At 45.0% G+C, this 18,158-nt stretch overlaps 2 protein-coding genes across 2 annotated transcripts; one reads left to right on the top strand and one right to left on the bottom strand.

Annotated features, from left to right (window-relative positions):
• Positions 1 to 3,116: 3,116 nt before the first annotated feature.
• LOC110192176 (nitric oxide synthase, inducible-like) lies at positions 3,117 to 16,102 on the bottom strand. The gene is made up of 4 exons (XM_078154807.1): positions 15,920 to 16,102; positions 14,494 to 14,603; positions 3,807 to 4,001; positions 3,117 to 3,233 (listed from the first exon to the last, which is right to left on the bottom strand). The coding sequence occupies exons 2-4, from the start codon at positions 14,494 to 14,496 to the stop codon at positions 3,117 to 3,119; spliced, it is 315 nt and encodes a 104-aa protein (XP_078010933.1). The 5' UTR covers positions 14,497 to 14,603; positions 15,920 to 16,102.
• LOC110192174 (galectin-5-like) lies at positions 3,995 to 18,055 on the top strand. The gene is given in 6 exon segments (XM_078154806.1): positions 3,995 to 4,176; positions 14,721 to 14,831; positions 15,437 to 15,478; positions 16,375 to 16,514; positions 16,516 to 16,546; positions 17,639 to 18,055. Coding segments are annotated over 6 exon segments (495 nt in total). The 5' UTR covers positions 3,995 to 4,152; the 3' UTR covers positions 17,786 to 18,055.
• Positions 18,056 to 18,158: the final 103 nt, after the last annotated feature.

Here is an 18,158-nt window from a genome sequence, read left to right as displayed (position 1 = left end):
AGGTGGGGAAAGAATTTGGGCTGGTATTTGTTTAGTACATTAGGTAAAATACTTTATATACATTCTTATTATTTTTAGGCAATTGAGGTTAAGTGACTTGCCCAGAGTCAGACAGCTAGTAAGTGTCAGGTCTCTGGCGGGATTTGAATTCAGGTCCTCCTGACTCCAGGGTCAGTGCTCTATCCACTGCGCCACCTAGCTGCCCCCACATGCATTTTTTCTTTTGAGCCTCATAACAGTCCTGGGAGGTAGGAACTATTGTCCTTACCTCTATTTTACAGATGGACAAACAAACTCAGCCAAGTGAAATGACTTGCCCTAGGTCTCACAGCTAGTATATGTCTGAGGAAGCATTTGAGCTCAGGACTTCCTGACTTTGGTCCTAGCTCCCTAATTCAGACCTGTGCTGGAGAAGAGCAGAGAGATTTGTGTTAGTCCCCTGATGCTTTTGTTAATTGGCAGAGTGATGAAATGGGAGCTTCTTGGATGGACTCAAATCTGGAAAAAGTAGAAAAAGTAGTTACCTTGAGAGCTGAAACTAAGGTATGGTACCTGGACCTTTGCCCCAGGCATTTACGACTTAGGTAGAAACAATTGAGCTCAGTACCTAGTTCGCAAGAATAATAAGACAGGAAGTTATTTGCCCTGGCTGTTGGGCCCCAGATGAGCTCTCCTTGGTACCTCTTCTCCTCACCTCTATAAGTATGCCCCTCAAATGAATTTGTCTTAGATAATGTGCCCTAGAGCATTTTGTGAAGCCAGCCTAAGGTGCACAAATTTTATTTATGGCTCTTTTGGCCAGCTCAGCATTTCAGAGGTTAAGGGTGAGGGTAAGCACATTCTTGGGCAAGGGTCTTCTTGGAAGTGAGGGCCCAAATCTATACATCACACAGTAAGGCAGGGGGAACAGAGTTTTCAGTGATGTGAGGAAGCAGGAGTGAAACTGAAAAGTCAGATGATTGATAGAGTGATGGGCTTGGAGTTGGGAAGAGCTGAATTCAAATTCGCCTTTGATACTTATTATCTGTGTAACCCTGTGAAAACCATTAACCTCTGTCTGCCTCAGTTTCCTCATCTGTAAAATGGAGATAATAATAGCTACTACTTCCCAGGGTTGTTGTGAGGATCAAATGAGATAATATTTACAAATGATTTTGCAAATTTTAAAGCAACATATAAATCTTAGCTATTATAAGAATGTTATTATTATTATTTATTTCATCTGTTATTCTGTCCTTCTGTTCTTTTCTCCCTACTTCTGCCCCAGACATAGGCTTTTACAAATGATACCCTGAGTTCAAGGTACGTTGTGCTTATAATCAGCATAAACTCAAAAAATATAGTGCGAGCCCACATCAATGTGCTTCTTTTACTAGCCAAGTCAATAATTATTAGTTCAAAGGAAAGGACCCTTAAATAGTATAGTGTGGGTAGCCAAGAAAAGTGAAGCAATTCCGTTTGGTCTGCAGTTCCTCTATCTTGTCTCTGACTGTTTTTGTATTGCAGCTCCTGTCCCCATCTACAATCTCTCTTTCTGCTGAAATAGGAAGTTTCCAAAACAGTCCTGTCTCTAACCCTGGCAAAGTTAGAGAAATAGCTAACCCAAACAATTTCCTTTACTGTTACTCTTTCCCGCACCCCAGTAACAAGCCCTATCCAGTGAAGAGGTGCCCAAACTCAACTTAAATCCCACCTAACTGAAATCTATATAAATCTTACCTGTGTGTGTAGGGAGAGGCTCCCTTGCTGGCAAACTCAATATACTGTCATTGGTTCCTAAACCTGGTACAGGTTCTGGTTTGCTCTGGCACTGATAATTTTACCCACAAAGGTAGTGACAAGAAGACTCCCCTGTATGCCTAGGGGTACATTCTCTCACAGGTTATCACATCAGTGGGGGAGGAGACACACACAAGGAATACGTGTGACCAGGGCACACGTATGGAAGGCCATATACACAAGGAATGCATATGCCCAAGGCATTCCTATGGCCAGGAACACTCACTTCTCTGACACCGCAGAGCCGTTGATGTCTTTGGTGATGTCACTAAGGAAGCTGCTGTCTCTGCCCAGATGGAGTACTTTTTCTACTTTCTTCTGTCACACTTTTCTCTGCTGGGCATCTCCATGGCTGCTGCTGATCTTCAGTTACTTCAGTTATTAATGTTATGCAAATCAACTTGGGAACTAGACTGAAAAGGCCCCAGATGGAACTGGTGACCTTTGCCTAACTTTCCACCAGCAACCAAAATTGTTCTATTCCCCACAATAAGAAGGTCAGACTAGGCAGTGTCTAAGGTCCAATCTAGTTATAATCCTATGATATGGTGCAAGGGTCTTATAATACAACCCAGCAGTAAGTGAGGTAGGGGTGAAGAGCTAGCTAATATTCCATCTCATTTCCTTGCTGGCATGTCAGGTGAAGGGTTCAGAGTAACACAAATGGTCAGAGTAGAGCTCAAGGGCTGCTGTGAGGACCCTCTTGATTGGCTCTATGCCCTGTGGGCTATAGTGGAATGAAATTATCTTTTTTTATGGACATTGAATACTACTCTGAGATTCAGAATGAGCTTTCTGGCTTGAGAAGCAGTGTGGTACAGTGGATAGGGCTCTGACTCCAAAAAACATGGAAAACAAAATAACCATGTGTCGGCCCTAGCCATGATTACAGAAAAAGCTTGCCTGTCTTTTTTATCTTCTTTTTATCTTTATCTGTGTGGTCCCTTAGTCTAAAAGGATCCAAATGTGCCTGCCCAGTCTTTGCCCAAAGGTACAACTGGGTCCTTGTGGGATGAAGACAGCCAACTCTCCATCATCTGGGGCTGGGGGAGGGGGTCAGCAGTGGACCTGGTTTAGGGGTGGTGTGAGTTCCCAGCATAGTCCTTTCTCTTCTCTGTTGCCCACCTTCACTGGCAGGTTAGCAGCAGCCACAGGTGGCAGGTGGGGCAGGAAGAGGAGATGGAGAAGGAGCCAATCTCAGTTTGTTTCCCTGGCAGCAGGCAGAGGTCAGTGGGGGCAGAAGTCAGGGGTGGGAGGAAGTGGGGGGAGGAGGTCAAATCTCCTTCCCTCTGTGGCCACAGATGATGAAGAAGTGGCCACACCCCTCTGCAGTAGCTCTAGCTGAGCTTTGCCTCAGGGATCTTGGCCTCCTCAGGTTTTGATGCTGCTGGGTCAGTTTTCACCTCATAGGGAAAGACAGCCCCAAAGATGTCTTCATGGTATCGCTTTTGGCTCTTAAAGAGAGAGACAGAGACAGAGAGAGAGAGTAAATGAGCCCCCTGGGTCAGCTGCATTAATGGGGGCAGTGGGCAATGTTGGTAGGGACAGCAAAAGTACCACAAACCCCAGTGATAAGAGAGCTTTTTGACATAACAAATTTCAGTTTACAGAACAATGGTCCCAAGAAGGAGGAAGTGCAAGGCTTATTACAGCAAGAGAGCTGGGGGAGAGTCAGAGGACCTGGGTTCAGATCCAGCCTCTGCTCTTTACTAGCTCTACGGCTTTGGCCTCTCTGATGACAAGGGAGTTGGATGAGATGGCCTGCAAGGTTCCTTCCAGTTTCCTCCCATTCCCTTGTATTTCTATAGCGACTCTCTTTGAGAGAGCCCTCAAAACATTTTGTTTCCTCTCTGAAATGAGGGAGGGGCAGGAGGGTGGAAGAGAGAAATTTCTCTTCCTATTTTATAGCTGAGAAAGTAAAAGTGCTTCATTGCAGGTCACAAAGCAAGCTAGTAACATAATTCATCTAAGCCCCCAAGTTGCTGGGGTTGTCATCATTTGCCCAGCATTCTGGGCATGGGCCCTACCTTGAGTTGGAAGAAATAGTTCTCAGTCTGCTCTTCGTCCATCTTCAGTCTATTGGCAGAGAGATCCTTCAGAGTCTGGGCCACGTCCTGGGCCATCCTCACATCCCCACAGACATACAGGTGCCCCTTGTCCTCATGTAGTGCCCGGATCACCTCATCTGCCAAGCTCTGCCTCAGGATATCCTGAACATAGACCTGGGAAGGAATTGTAGTAATTTAAAAAGAATGGTTTGCTTCCAGGACAGGTGCCACTTGGATTTGATCTTGCCCTTCTAGACACCCTTTCAGCTGGAGTCTGTTTCCCTAATGTGGCTCGCTCATCCCCAAACAGCTGCTGCAGAAGGACATGGTGGCAACCATGGACTTGATGGTAAGTTCCCTAGGGGTAAGGACTGAGTCTTTACTATTCTTATATAAAAGGAATTCCAAAAGTCTTGTTACGGGTTTAAAATTATTACAACTTAAGCTTTAATAAATGAAAGTTGAAGTTTTAATAAGCTTGGGGCAGCTAGGTGGCACAGTGGATAGAGCACTGAACTTGGAATCAGGAAGACTAATCTTCACGAATTCAAATCTAGCCTCAGACATTTACTAGCCATGTGACCCTGGGCAAGTCACTTCACTCTGTTTGCCTCAGTTTCCTTATCTGTAAAATGAGCTGGAGAAAGAAATGGCAAACTATTTCGGTATCTTTGCCAAGAAAACCCCCTACGGGGTCATGACGGGCTGGACAGGACCAAAGCAATTGGACAGCAACAACAGCCCCCCAAAAGTATTTAGAATAAGAAAGTCGTCCATCACCTACCCTCATCCTTGGCTGACAATAGCTTCCCCAGAGGAAGCCTCAGGGAGTCTTAGGGTCTCCATCTTCCTATCCCAGGGATTTGTTTTCCAATTCCCTTCCACATGGCCTTCCATCCCAGGATCCCCCACAACATCCCTAACCCCCACAACAGGATTTGTCTTCAAAAGTTCTGAGGGTTCATTTGGGTGCTGCTTGCCTCCAGTGCCAAAATGGCACTGCTTTACTGACATCTCCTGTGATCCCTAGCCTTCTCTAGGTACCGTGTGTGGACATAAGGATGTATAATATGCAGGCCCTGTTCTCAGGGGATTAATAGTGTGCCTGGAAATAGAAGAGTCAGCTCAACCAGTTAGATGTTGTGAAAAGTGCCCAAATGAATAATACAGACAGCAAGCACTCTGTGGAGGTAGAGACAGTGTGACACAGTGGACAGAGCTCTGGATTTGGAGTTAAGGGGACCTGGGTTTGAAACCTGCTTCTGTCATTTACTACCTAAGGACCTTTTCAGCTTTAGTTCAATGACCACCTTCCTTCAAAGCCCAGATTTGGGGTCTCCTCCTGTCCTGATCCTGCCCCAGTTATAAGGACCTCCTGCTCCTCGAAATTTCTTTGTAAGTTGCAGCCATTCTCAAACTTTTTGATCTTAGGACCCACTCTTAAAGATTATTGAGGACCACCCCAAAGAACTTTTGTTTATATGGGTTATGTCTCTCAATATTTACTGTATTAGAAATTAAAACATGAGTATTATTATGAAAATGGTTGGTTTTTTTAACCTTATGGAATCTGTGAAAGTGTCAGGTACCCTGGGGTCCTAGACTATACTTTGACAACCACTGGGATGAAGGATAAGTACTGTACTTGTGGCTTGTGAGGTTACTCTATAGAGATTTTCCTTTTCCCTCCTTCCTCCCCTTGCCCCCCCCCTTAGGACACTCTTTCTACCAACGAAGGTCTGCAACTGAAAAGGAGGGACTTGAACCCACATGTCCTTGACTTCAAACCCAGCACCATGGCCACTCCTCGGTCACACTGACCCATGTGGATTTGGAGCCAGGAAGACCTGGGTTCAAGTCCCTTCTTTGACAGATACTGACTGTATGACCCCAAGTAAATCTTTTGACCTCTTTAAGGTTAATTCCTCACCCATAAAATTAGTGGGTTGGGCTCACTGATCTCTAGGGTTTCTTCCAACACTAAATTTATGATCATACCTTTTACATTTATTGACCTATGTCCATATCGTGGCCCCTATCTCCATAAACAGAAGGTAAAGTGTCATGTCCTCCACTGTCCCATATTCTTCTCCCCACCTTCTGGCCCCACTCACAGACCGGTCCCCCATACTTCCTTCCCCTTGAACCACTACCAGGTTGTACTTTGATCAGTTTCTGTCTCTCAGTTGAAGCTTCCCTTTGCACAGCTCAGGCAGTTCTGACTGAAAAACTCCAGCAGCAGCAGCAGTAGTAGCAACAGCAGTAGTAGTAGTAGTGGTGGTATTAGTGGTAGTAGTAGTAGTAGTAGTAGTAGTAGTAGTAGTAGTGGTAGTAGTAGTGGTAGTAGTAGCAGCAGCAGCAGTATGAACTTCAGGAGTGGCCAGCTCCTCTACCTGAGCCCTGTGAGTCTACCTGGAGTGGGCACCGTGATGGAGGGTAGTGGGGAGGGCTACTTCCATGACCCTGTGAGGAGTCAGCTCTGGAGACATGGACCTAGGGATATTAGAATAAACAGCCAGGGGAGAATGCTTTGTTTTGTTTGCATTTTGGAGGGAGGGGCTATCAGGGAGCCAGGTAGAATGTGAGTACTGGGTCTCATATTTGCTTTCCATGGTCTACATTGTGACCCCATCTCTGAAACAGTGGCTGCTTGATACCAGGGTTTTTGGAAGCTGAGAGTAGACAGTGGGCAGCAGGGATCCTCTGAACCTTTGAATCACAGCCTTGAGATAGAGAGAGGTCAATAAACTTGCTCAAGGTCACACAGGTAATAAGGGACAGAGCTGCCATAGGAACCGAACTCAGGTCCTCTGACTCCATGCCCATCCTTCCGTCCATTGCTCTACGCTGTCTGTATGCAGGGATAAGGGTGCTGGACTCGGGATTAGAAAGATCTAGGTTCAAGTTCCACCACTGACACACATTGACTATATGACCCAGGGCAAGTCCCTTCACTCACGAAGCTCCCCAAAACCTATCTCCTGAGACTTAGGGCCTAAGTCATAGATGGGTAGCATAGATGGAAAGAGTTCCCATGGATTTTTCCCATATTTGTATCCCCAAATCCAACCTGTGAGATGGGCAGCATAAAACATAGGACCCTAGTTTCTGAGCTGGCGGGGGTATTTCAGGTCGTCTAGAAAAAACTCTCATTTACTTCTGGAAAATGAGACCCAGAACAGTGACTTATTCAGGGTCACCTGGCTAGTAAGGGTTGGGGCTATTATTGAACCCCAGATCTTCCTTAATCTAGTTCCAGCTTGTTTTTCTCCATATAATCTCCCTACTCTGGTCTTCCCTTGTCACTCCCCTCTGTGTGGACTTGAGTATGGGAAGAGCCCTAAAAGCAGCCCAGCTTAGGCTAGATCTGCTCCCAGCCCTATGAGGTGGATGAGACAGATCTTGTTACTTATTTGCAAATGTAGAAACTGAAGATCTGAAGAATTAGGATTTGCCTAAAGCTATCTAAGTAAAAATGGTAGAATAAGGACTGGAACCTATTTGTAGCAAAAATTCTCCCTCTCCCCTTAAAAATAACCCTATCTGGATGCCAGGAGTATTTATAATACCCACCCTTTAAGTTCTTGGTTTCCTTCCATTCCAGCTAAAATCCTACCTTCTACAGGAAACCTTTCCCAATCCCTCAATTCTAGTGCCTCTCCTTTCTTGGTTATTTCCTATTTATCCAGTATATAGTTTGCTCTGTATATATTTGCATATTATCTCCCCCATAAGCTTCTTGAAGGCAGGGACTATCTTTTGTCTCTTTTTTATACCTCAGGTGCTTGGCACAGTGCCTGACACACAGTGGACACTTCATAAATGCTTATGAACCGACTGACATTGGACTTTAGAAAGGCAGATGTTGAGACTGTGATAAGATGAGATGGAACCTACCCTTTCTTGGTGGCTTTGGTCAGAAGGCCTGGATGGGTGATGTTAGGGGAGGGTATTTATGTGAAGATATAGAAGAGATTTTTTTTTCTACAGGGAGGGCAGAGCTTAAATTAAAATGTGAGAAATTTGAAGGGGAAATCGCAAAATGATTTGGGGTAGATTGCTGAGTTGACTGGCAGTCTTCAGAAAGACCAGTCTGTGTTTCATTTAGGATTCATCCTAATTCACCAGAAGCCAGTTAGCAACTTAAAAAAAAAAAGCTGGCTTTCTAGCAGGAAATAGCTGCTTATGAGAAGTTTGTCCCAGTAGGGGAGAGGGAGTGGAGTTTGCAGAAGAGACAATTGATGAACACGTGCCCTTTGATCCAGTGACACGGGCCATCTGGCTGTTGCTCTGGTCATTCTCTCTGGCTGTCCTTCATGCCATTTGTCTTTTCATTGATTTCTTTTTGTGTCCTTCTGTGTCTGCTCTTTTTTGAATGTTACATTTTAAAAAATTAATTTATTTTGATTTATCAACATTCACTTCCATAAGCTTTTGAGTTTTAAATTTTTCTCCCCCTCTCTAAGACAGTGCACAATCTAATATAGGCTCTACATATACATTCCTGTTAAACATATTTTCACATCAGTGATGTTGTAAGAATTAGAACCAATAGGAGGAACCACCAGAAAGAGGAAACAAAACACAGCAGAAGAAAAAAATAGCAAATAGTATGCTTCAATCTGCATTCAAACTCTACAGTTCTTTCTTTGGATGTGGATAGCATTTTCCATCATGAGACCTTTGGAGATGTCTTAGATCCTTGCATTGCTGAGAAGAGCTAAGTCTATCAAAGTCAGTCATCTCACAACGTGGCTGTTACTGTGTACGACGTTCTCCTGGTTCATTCAGCATCAGTCCATAGGAGTCTTTCCAGGTTTTTCTGAAGTCTGCCTGTTCATCATTTCTTATGGCACATTAGTATTCCATCACATTCATATAACACAACTTGTTGAACATTACATTTAATGAGGTAGTGCCAGCATTGCCCTGTTTTGGGCCATTTGTGTTCTTCTGTTTGTCGAGGACCACAGGTGAGCAGGACTCTGACCCTGCTGGCTGTATAAGCCCTCTCAGGTGAGGAGCTTGCTCCTTGGCCTGAATCGGTTCTCCACTCCCCAAAAGAAGGGCGACTAGGCAAGCTCAACCATAAACAATGTTGCGAGCTCGAGCACAGCTAGCTCTAGCACACACGTGTATCAAGTATTGCTAGTTCACGTATCAAGTATTGGGACATTCCGGGAACGAGAAGTACATGGTGTTTTCACGGAAACAGCACGGGAGAAGGACACGGCCGGGAGAATGTTGCATAAAGATGGGCTTGTTGTTCCCGGAATGTCCCAATACTTGATACATGAACTAGCAATGCTTGATACATGTTTGTGCTCTGCTCACTTCTCTTCGGGCCAAGCACACCCCAGAGATCTGTGAGACCTGGGGTGTGGACGGTGAGACAGGCACCTTGGTGGACATGAAGGAGTTGGGCATCTGGGAGCCACTTGCTGTGAAGCAGCAGATCTACAAAACCGCAGTAGAGATGGCCGTCCTCCTACTTCGGACTGATGACATTGTCTCAGGCCACAAAAAGAAGGGTGCGGATCAGAATCAGTCGGGGGGTAACCCTGATGCTGGGCAAGAGTGAGCTGGCAACACAAGTGTCACTGAGGTGACAGCCCACAGGACCAGCAGGTTTTCTCCATCCTTTTCCCGAGCCAGGCTGCCAGGGATGTCCCGGTGGAAATTAGGTTGAGAGGCCTCTCTCAGCCTCTTTCTGCCCCAGTTCAGTTTGCAGAAGGCACTGACAAGTTTCTCGCTTTTAGATTCTCCCCGTCACTTTGTTCTGTTTGTCTGTGTCTGTGCGAATGATGCTCTGTGATTAATGTCTGTCTTCCAAACTCTTCGGATAGCTGTGATATTGGCCCGCATGAGGTAGTGCCGGGGGCCAGCTGTGAGCTGTGTTGAGTTGGGGCAGCTGACCAGCAGCGAAGTCTGCGAAAGAGTTCTTAAAAGGGTTCTTGACTGAAGACTGTGAGGCAAACACGAAAGAGACGGGACTCCAAGCGTGACGGAAAACGGAGTCAACTTTATTAGCGCACGGCAGGCAGTTTTATATCATTGGGGAACATACCCCAATGTAACAGCGGACAAAGCAACAAAATTTACATATCTTTACCAGCAGGCAACACCGAGGATTTTTCTCATAGGAATACCAATCAAAGTATCAATGAGCACATCTCTTTGCAACATTCTCCTGGCTGTGTCCTTCTCCCGTGCCAATCCCGTGAAAACACCATGTACTTCTGTTCCCGGAATGTCCCAATGCTTGATACGTGAACTAGCAATGCTTGATACACGTGTGTGCTAGAGCTAGCTGTGCTCGAGCCAGCAACATTGTTTATGGTTGAGCTTGCCTAGCCGCCCTTCTTTCTGGGGAGTGGAGAACCGATTCAGGCCAAGGAGCAAGCTCCTCACCTGAGAGGGCTTATACAGCCAGCAGGGTCAGAGTCCTGCTCACCTGTGGTCCTCTACACTGTTCTGTGAAAATATTTTATTAATACTTTTTTTTCCATCATTATGGCCCCTCACTCTCCCCCTTCCCAAATGAAAGCCGTTGTGTAACAAACCGGCATAATCAAAATAAATTTGCCTTGCCTTAGTCGTGCCTGGAATTATCTCATTCTGCACCTACGATCCATCTCTTCTCCAGCAATTAAGGTCTTTGTATTTTTAAGAGTTCTTAAGTCTTTCAAAGCTGTTTTTCATTCCATTGGTTAAGGCTGAAATGCAGGACAGCCTCTTCGTCTTTTTGACATTGCTGCAGGTCTGTCTCTCTGCCGACTGCAAGCCTACAACCGAGGGGGCTGGGGTTGGAATTGTTTTTGTCTTTGTGTGGGACAATGGCCACACTAGAATTAAAAGTTTCGAGGCTGAGTCAGAGATCAGAAAAGGTTTTATTCTTTCTCATGAGAAAGGGCACAGCCCTCATCGCTCAAGCAGTGACAGCTGGAGAGTGCAAAGTCTGTTAGTAGGAAACAAAGTCTTATAGTCCTAATGCGATACCCCCTCCCCATTGCTGAATCCTTCTTCCCATTGGCTGGTTTTCAGGGTGCACAATCTAAACGCGGGTTTCTAAGACCCTTAGTACAATAATATCCTTGTTTGGAAATATTTACCTAGAGACAAAGGCTCGGGAAGACTTTTGATAATCTACTTAGAAGTTCTACCCAGAGACAAAGGATCTGGAAGACTTTCCCTAACGGTTTAGAAGTTTTGCCTAGACACAGATAAGCAGCAAGCCCCTGGTGGTTAGCTAGCAGTCTTTTGCAATTTTTACCTTGCTAGAGGAATTGGAGCACAGATTAGCACTTGCTTAATGCACAGCAAATGTTTGCAGATTCATCAAGTTTTACTGCTTTGGGGGTACAAAGGGAATTTATGAGTTTTAGTACTGAGGAAACTTCATCTATCTCACTCATCTTGGTGGTCTAGAACTTAGCTATATCTCTCCTCCTCTTCTCTGCAGCTTGTGCCCTTCTTTGAATCTATTTGAGGTGGACTGCAGGATGGACTTGAGGTCACTGTCAATGGGATGGTCCTTTCTTCCACTGAGAATGGGTACTGTTTGTGTTTGCCTATCTTTTTTAATTAATCAGCCTTTATTTTCTCTTCCTCCTACTTCCTCCCCTGCCCCTCACTGGAAAAATAAAAATAAAAACAAAACTCTTGTTAAAAAAAAAATGTGCAGAGCCAAGCAAAACAAATTCCCCTGTTGGCTATATTCAGAAATATTTGTCTTATTCTCTGCAGATCAGGGCACCCATCAGCAGGTGCAAGCACAGTCAGCCAGGCAGGCTGTGGCTTAAGAAAGGTCCAGAACTATCCCTAAGCAATTGCTTTTGTTTCCTGAAGTTGTTCCACTGGACTTCAGGGTGTTAACAGGTCCAAAGGTCAGAGAATCATTTATGATGATGATAACCTGCCCTGTCCCCTGCAAGACGAGGGCTTAGGGCTGTGGTCCCAAGCCAGGAAACAGTTTTTCATCTCAACTTAACAAACTTATCTAAAGCGCCTATTATGTGTAAGGCACCCAAGCTAGGAACTTTGGATACAGAGTTTTTAAGAAGTCTCTCCTCTCAAAGAATTTCCTTTCTATGCAGAGAGAGAAGAGGAAGGAACTATAAGCACACAGAGCTGAGTAAATACAAGATAGGGTGTAAGGAAGGCAAAGGAAGAAATTCAGATAAAGCCAGATAGACGCTGAAGCTGAAGCTTAAATACTTTGGACATCTAATGGAAAGATGGGACTCATGGGAAAAGACCCTGATGTTGGGAAAGATTGAAGGCAAAAGGAAAAGGGGACAGCAGAGGATGAGATGGATAGATAGTGTTACAGAAGCATGAGCTTAGACAGACTTGGAGACATAGTGGAGGATAGAAGGGCCTGGTGTGCTGTGGTCCATGGGGTCACGAACAGGACTGAACAACAAACAATAGAGTCTGACTTAGGGATGAGGAAATTCCCACTATCAATACAGGGAAACAACTTCTCTGCAATTTATGGTTTTAGACTTGCAGGGAGTTCTTAACCTAGGATCTATGAACTTGGTTTTTAAAATATTTTGATAACTGTTTCAATGGAATTGGTTTCCATTGTAATTTTGAGCATTTTTAAAACTTTATTTAAAAACTCTTCTGAGAAGGAGTCTGTGCCAGACTGCTGCCAAAGGGGTCCAGGACACACAAAAAGAGGTTGAAATCCTCTTTGGCTCAGAGAATTGCTTCCAGTTTAAGTGACTAATGGGTGACCAATGGGTGTTAGAAGCAGGACTTGTCTTTGTAGCTGTGAGGCAGGCTTCATGGCCACTCAAGAAATATTTGAGGAGGAAGAGAAACCTGATGAAGAAGTGTGGAGGTTTAGGAAGACTGTCTGGTGCAGGGGGCGTCTCTGCTGATCCTTGAAGTGAGAAGATAAAGATTCTGAAAAGTGGTAATTAAGAGGCATCCATTCCAGGCATGGAGAGCAGTCTGTGAGTGAATGCCCAGAACTGAATGGAAATGGAAAAAGATGGTATTTTCTCTAGTAAACTTTGCCTGACTCCTGCCCCATGTAGAATAAAACTTGGAAATTTAGTCTCATTATTAGTCTACTGTAAAATCCATGAGGGAAGCCACCACATGCAAACTAAATTTTGTATTTCTGCCAGCATCTAGTTTTGTGCTCTGCACACAGTTGGTGGTAAATAAATTATTTCTTCACTCTAATTAGCAATCTAATCTACTGAGCTATTAGCCCTGGGCTAACCACCTACATATATTGAGGACATGAATCCAGAAATATACCACCTTTCCATAAGGGAAAGAAACTATTTCTGTGTCATCAAATCAACCCCCCAAGACAACATTTACTGAACCCTGGCCATACGGCCCAAGTCCCCTAGAGGAGGAGGCACTGGGGAGCCATGGAAAGGCTGCTGGGTCTCAGTGCTGGGAGTCAGAAGACGTGTGTTGAAATCCCTGCTTGGCACTTAACTGTGTGTCCCGGAACAAGCCACTGCTTTTTGTTGAGCCTCCAGATTCTTCCTCTATAAAAGGGAGTTGATATCTCTCCTAGCTCTATATGTGTGATCCCAAGAGTAAGTTTGGGCTAGGTGGCACAGTGGATAGAGCGCAGGGTATGGAATCGGAAAGACTCATCTTCCTCAGTTCAAATCTGGCTTCAGACAGTTACTTTCCTTCTCCAGCTCATTTTACAGATAAGGAAACTGAGGCAAACAGGATTAAGTGACTTGCCCAAGGTCACACAGCTAGTGAGTGTCTGAGACCAGATTTAAACTCAGATCTTTCTGATTTCATGTTCAGTGCTCTATCTACTGCACTACCTAGCTGCCTTCTAGGACTATCAATCATTAGTTAATAACTGAGGGAGAGATAGGGAGTCAAACCACTCCTGGACTATGTTCTATGTGGATTTTCCGTGTGGGACCAGTGGAAATGACATCACCTTTCATTTCAACCCTCGGTTTCAAGATGGTGGCTACGTAGTGTGCAACACAAAGCAGAATGGTTGGTGGGGGAATGAGGAGAGGAAGATGCATATGACTTTCCAGAAGGGGGAACCTTTTGAAATTTGTTTTTGGGTCCGGAGTATAGCCTTCAAAGTAAGTAAAACAGCCTTTCAAAGTTGTTTCCCTTAGAGAAATAATAGGGTAATGTAGTGAGGAAAGATCTTAGGGATACAAGTCAGAGTGGCTGGGACCTTCCCCACCAAAAAAAAAAAAATCAATTTTGGAAGTACAAGATGGTAAAGGCATGGTTAAGCTGTAGTTTGTCTGAGAAAGATCTGGGGACCTTAGTGGACTGAAAGCTTAACTTGAAAGCCCAACAATATGACATGGAAGCCAGGAAATCGAATGTAATCTCAGGCTGTATTTAAAAGCAGCAAGGCTTATAGGAATAAGGAAGTGATAGTTCTGTAGAACTGCCTGCTCTGTTCAGTTCATGTCTGGAGTATTAAGTTTAGTTCTTTTCACTTCTCTCCCCAGTTGCTCAACCTCCTCAAATGCCATGACCTCCAATTCACCCTGGCCAGTCACACTTGAGATGTTACCATCACCCACAAGCATGCTGAGGTGGGGATGGGAGAGAGATGAGCAGGGTGACAGTCAAGAAGATGGCAGGAGTGTATTGTTTGTGCAATGTAAATGGAGACGATCTTTGGGTGACTCACCATTTGGGTTCATCCATGGCATCGATGCTATCCATTGGCTTGGATGATGGAGGCTTAATCACACTTTTCCTTTCAGTAGTAGGCCTGCAAGCCAGAGCGGTTCATAGGGCCTGAAGGAATGATGAGAGTGGTATTGGGTGGAGGTAGACCCAACCTCAAGGGCTCACCATTGTGGCTCCCAGTGTCCCACTGGATTTCTTGCTAATGAAGCTTCTTCCTGTTGGCAGGTGTCTATGAATGGGAACCCCCTTGTCCAGTATCAGCACCAGATGCCTTTCCAATGTGTGGACACCATTATAATTGATGGCATAGTGCACCTGGCCTACATCAACTTCCAGGTGAGAACAAGTGACATCAGGCTCCTCCATCATCTCTTTTCCCTGTCCAAGCTGAGAGCCCACTGGGCAGTACCCCTTACTACCAGTACTCATTGACCTATGTATTTCAGCACTGAGTTTGGGGCTGTAGTGTGGCCAGAGAGAGTTCCCTACCAAATTTTTCCAGCTCCATCAATTGGCTCCATAGCAAACACTGATAGTGTCCGAGGCTGGATTTGAACTCAGGAAGATGTGTCTTCCTGACTTCAAGCCAGGCACTCTATGTACTATGTACATATGTACAGCCCCCTAGCTGCTCCAGATTCCATTCCAATTGAAAGATACAGTTACGTTATCCATGTCAATTTGATCCGAAAGAACAGTAAGTCAGATAGGTCTGTTACAATGAGGAAGTCACTGAGCTGAAGAGAGGGGGCATTAGTCAATGAGTCACCTCTCACCTCTGACACTTACCTGTGTGACCTTGGACAAGTCATTTTACAGATGAAGACCCTGATGTTCAGGGAGGAGAAGTAATTTGCCAAAGGTCACTTAAGTTATTGTCAGAGGTGGGATTTGAACCCAGGTCCTCTGACTCATATCCCATATTCTGTTCTCTTTGACAGGAATCCTCTTTCCCATCTGAATCATTCTCAGAACAGAAATATGTAGGTTTTTCTGTGTGTAAGGAAGTGTGTGTGTGTGTGTGTGTGTGTATGTGTGTGTGTGTGTGTGTGTGTGTAGGGTAGAATCCCCGGTGACCTTGGACTCAGAAAGTCAAAGACGGGTCCAGACTTGGAAATGATACAGGGGATTCACACAGCAGGGTGGCCGTGGGGGAATGAATAGTAGGGGGGCGTCCACCTCATGCTTCCACTTTCCTGGCCCTAAACCCCTCCTGTGAGCCCACCACACGACCATTTTCCTCTGGTCTTTTGTTGTCCAGGTTGTTTGTCTTTTTGTCATCCTTTTCTAGAAGGTACTACCTTGTTTCCCACCTCCCTGCCTATATCCTGGGCTACAAATTTCCAGACTTATTTCTCAAGGCAGCAGTAGTGTCTTTATCACTGCTTAATACCTGGTGCCTTCTGTTTTCTTGAAGACCTTACCTTTCTGTGCCTCGATTTGCAGGGGACTCTGTCTAGCCAGACATGCTTGTGTTTGGCTCTGTCCTGCCTTCCGCTGACCGGTAACTCACAGGCAGAGTCATTGTCCTGAGTTCCCAGGTTTATAAAGGTCCCAACCCCTTCATGAATCCTAAGCAAAAGAGAACAGCAGGGTTGGTTTTTCTGCCAGATAGCAAAGGGAAGACATTCTTGAGTCATCCTGAATTATTCAGCAAAAATAATTCAACAAATGTTAAATGCCAACTAAGTCCAGGGCAGCATAATATAGTAGATAGAGCATTGGCCTTGGAATCAGGAACACCTGGGTTCTGTTCCTTCTGATACATACTGGCTGTGTGACCCTGGGCAAGTCACTGCACTGATCAGTTTCTCAGACATCTGTCGAAGATAGAAAGTTGCAGAGAAGCTGCTGCTCTCCATTTGTTCTCCATTTGTAGATGGACAAACCTGTCCTTCAGGTTTGTAATCAACTGAGAAGTGGGAATGACATCACCTTCCACCTGAACCCACAATTTCAAGAGAATACTGTAATCCGGAACAGTCAGATCACTGGCTCGTGGGGACCTGAGGAGCATGATTATGCCCTTTATCAGAGGCCAGACCTTCATGGTAAGGCATGAGGATGGGGAGGGGGCTTGGGTGGTATAGGAGAGGGAGATAAACCTTGAACTTCAGTGGTACTGCTACAGAGTACTGTGAGCTATGTAAAGGCCTTCAGTAAGTCAGGGTTTTTCATTTTCTAGAGTCCTTCCCTGGAAAGACCCTTTCAGGGATGAGAAAAATTCCTCCCAGGCCTCTGTACCTTTAGGGAAAGTGATGATTTCATTGGTAAGATCAGGCATAGGGGAGCTTCTAGCCCTGATTTATGGGGCAAATACTGAGAAGTGAGCAAATTTATACCTAGAATGACAAAGAATGACCCTAGCATGACTTCAGTACTACAATGTTCAGGGATTTCTTCAGCTTGGACTTCCCTCCACTGACACGGATCATATAACCAGCAGTCTTGAATTGGTGCTAAAGTGTTGTTCTCCTGAGCTGGTGTTTATAGAGTGCTTTAAAGTTAAGAATGTGCTCTCCTGCCCACAACTGTGGGTGGTAGGTCTTGAAAACATTACTAAAGAAAGCCAGTATGGCTAAGTGGGAAGGGCACTGTACCCAGAGCCAGGGAAAGCTCTCTGCAAATCCCATCTCTAACATTTACTAATTGTGTGACCATAGGTAAATCGTGTGATGTCTCTGAACTTCAGGTACCTTCTCTATAAAAAGGAGAAGGTAATAATGCCTATGTAGCCCTCTCGTAAGTAGTTGAGGAAACTCAGATGAGAGAATGCATCTAGGTACTTCATCCACTTTAAAGCATGGTTTGCATGTTAGCTATTATTATCTAGAGAGGAGGTGTGTCTATAGTGGATAGAGAGCCAGACTTAGAGTCAGGAAGAACTGGGTTAAAGTCCTGCTGGGAAGCCCTGGGGATGTCATTCATCATGTCGATGCTCCTGGGAAAGTCTCCCTGACTGCTTATAGGCAGAAGTGTACTGGTACAAGGAGTTTCCACAGGAAATTGCCTTTATCAGTGAAATCACAGGTTCATTTGAAGAGATTGAAGATCAGAAAAGTGAAACCACGCCAATTTAGGTCTCTCTTTTTCTGAGCCCTGCACAGAGGGTGGCCTGAAAGGCCTGTCTCCTTGTTTTCCAGGTGTGGATCACCTGTGAAGCCCACTGCTTCAAGGTAACTGTCAACGGGCAGCACCTGTTCAGTTACAACCACCGAGTGAAGAACCTGCCATCTATCAATGACCTGGAAGTGGCTGGAGACATCCACCTGATTCACATCCAGATCTAACAAAGCGTCTTCCGTCCGCCTGTACGAGCCCAAATCTGCCCCTGTTTTCCCCACCACCCTTCACTCTCCCAGGCTCATGCCCATGTACTCTAAGGATCAGGAGTTCTTGCCCTGATATCTTTCCCACTGAATGCTTAGCAAGTTGTAGTAAAGTGTACCTATTGTTCTAGGGGAAAGTGGGTCAGGGACATATCTTTATTTCACCTCAAAGGCTTAGTAAAGGACCTGGTTTGTAGTAGGTGCTTAATAAATGCTTATTGATTAATTGAAGGTCACTCCCATTCTAGTAGAATGGAGGTTCTGTGAATACAGGGACAGCTTCATTTTTCTTTGTATCTCCAATGCCTAACACAGTGCCTAGTATGCAGTAGGT

This window comes from Phascolarctos cinereus, unplaced genomic scaffold (assembly GCF_003287225.1).
Source record: "Phascolarctos cinereus isolate Bilbo 61053 unplaced genomic scaffold, phaCin_HiC Scaffold_5;HRSCAF=322, whole genome shotgun sequence".
NCBI lineage: Eukaryota > Metazoa > Chordata > Mammalia > Diprotodontia > Phascolarctidae > Phascolarctos > Phascolarctos cinereus.
This window is presented reverse-complemented; position numbering and strand designations above follow the sequence as displayed.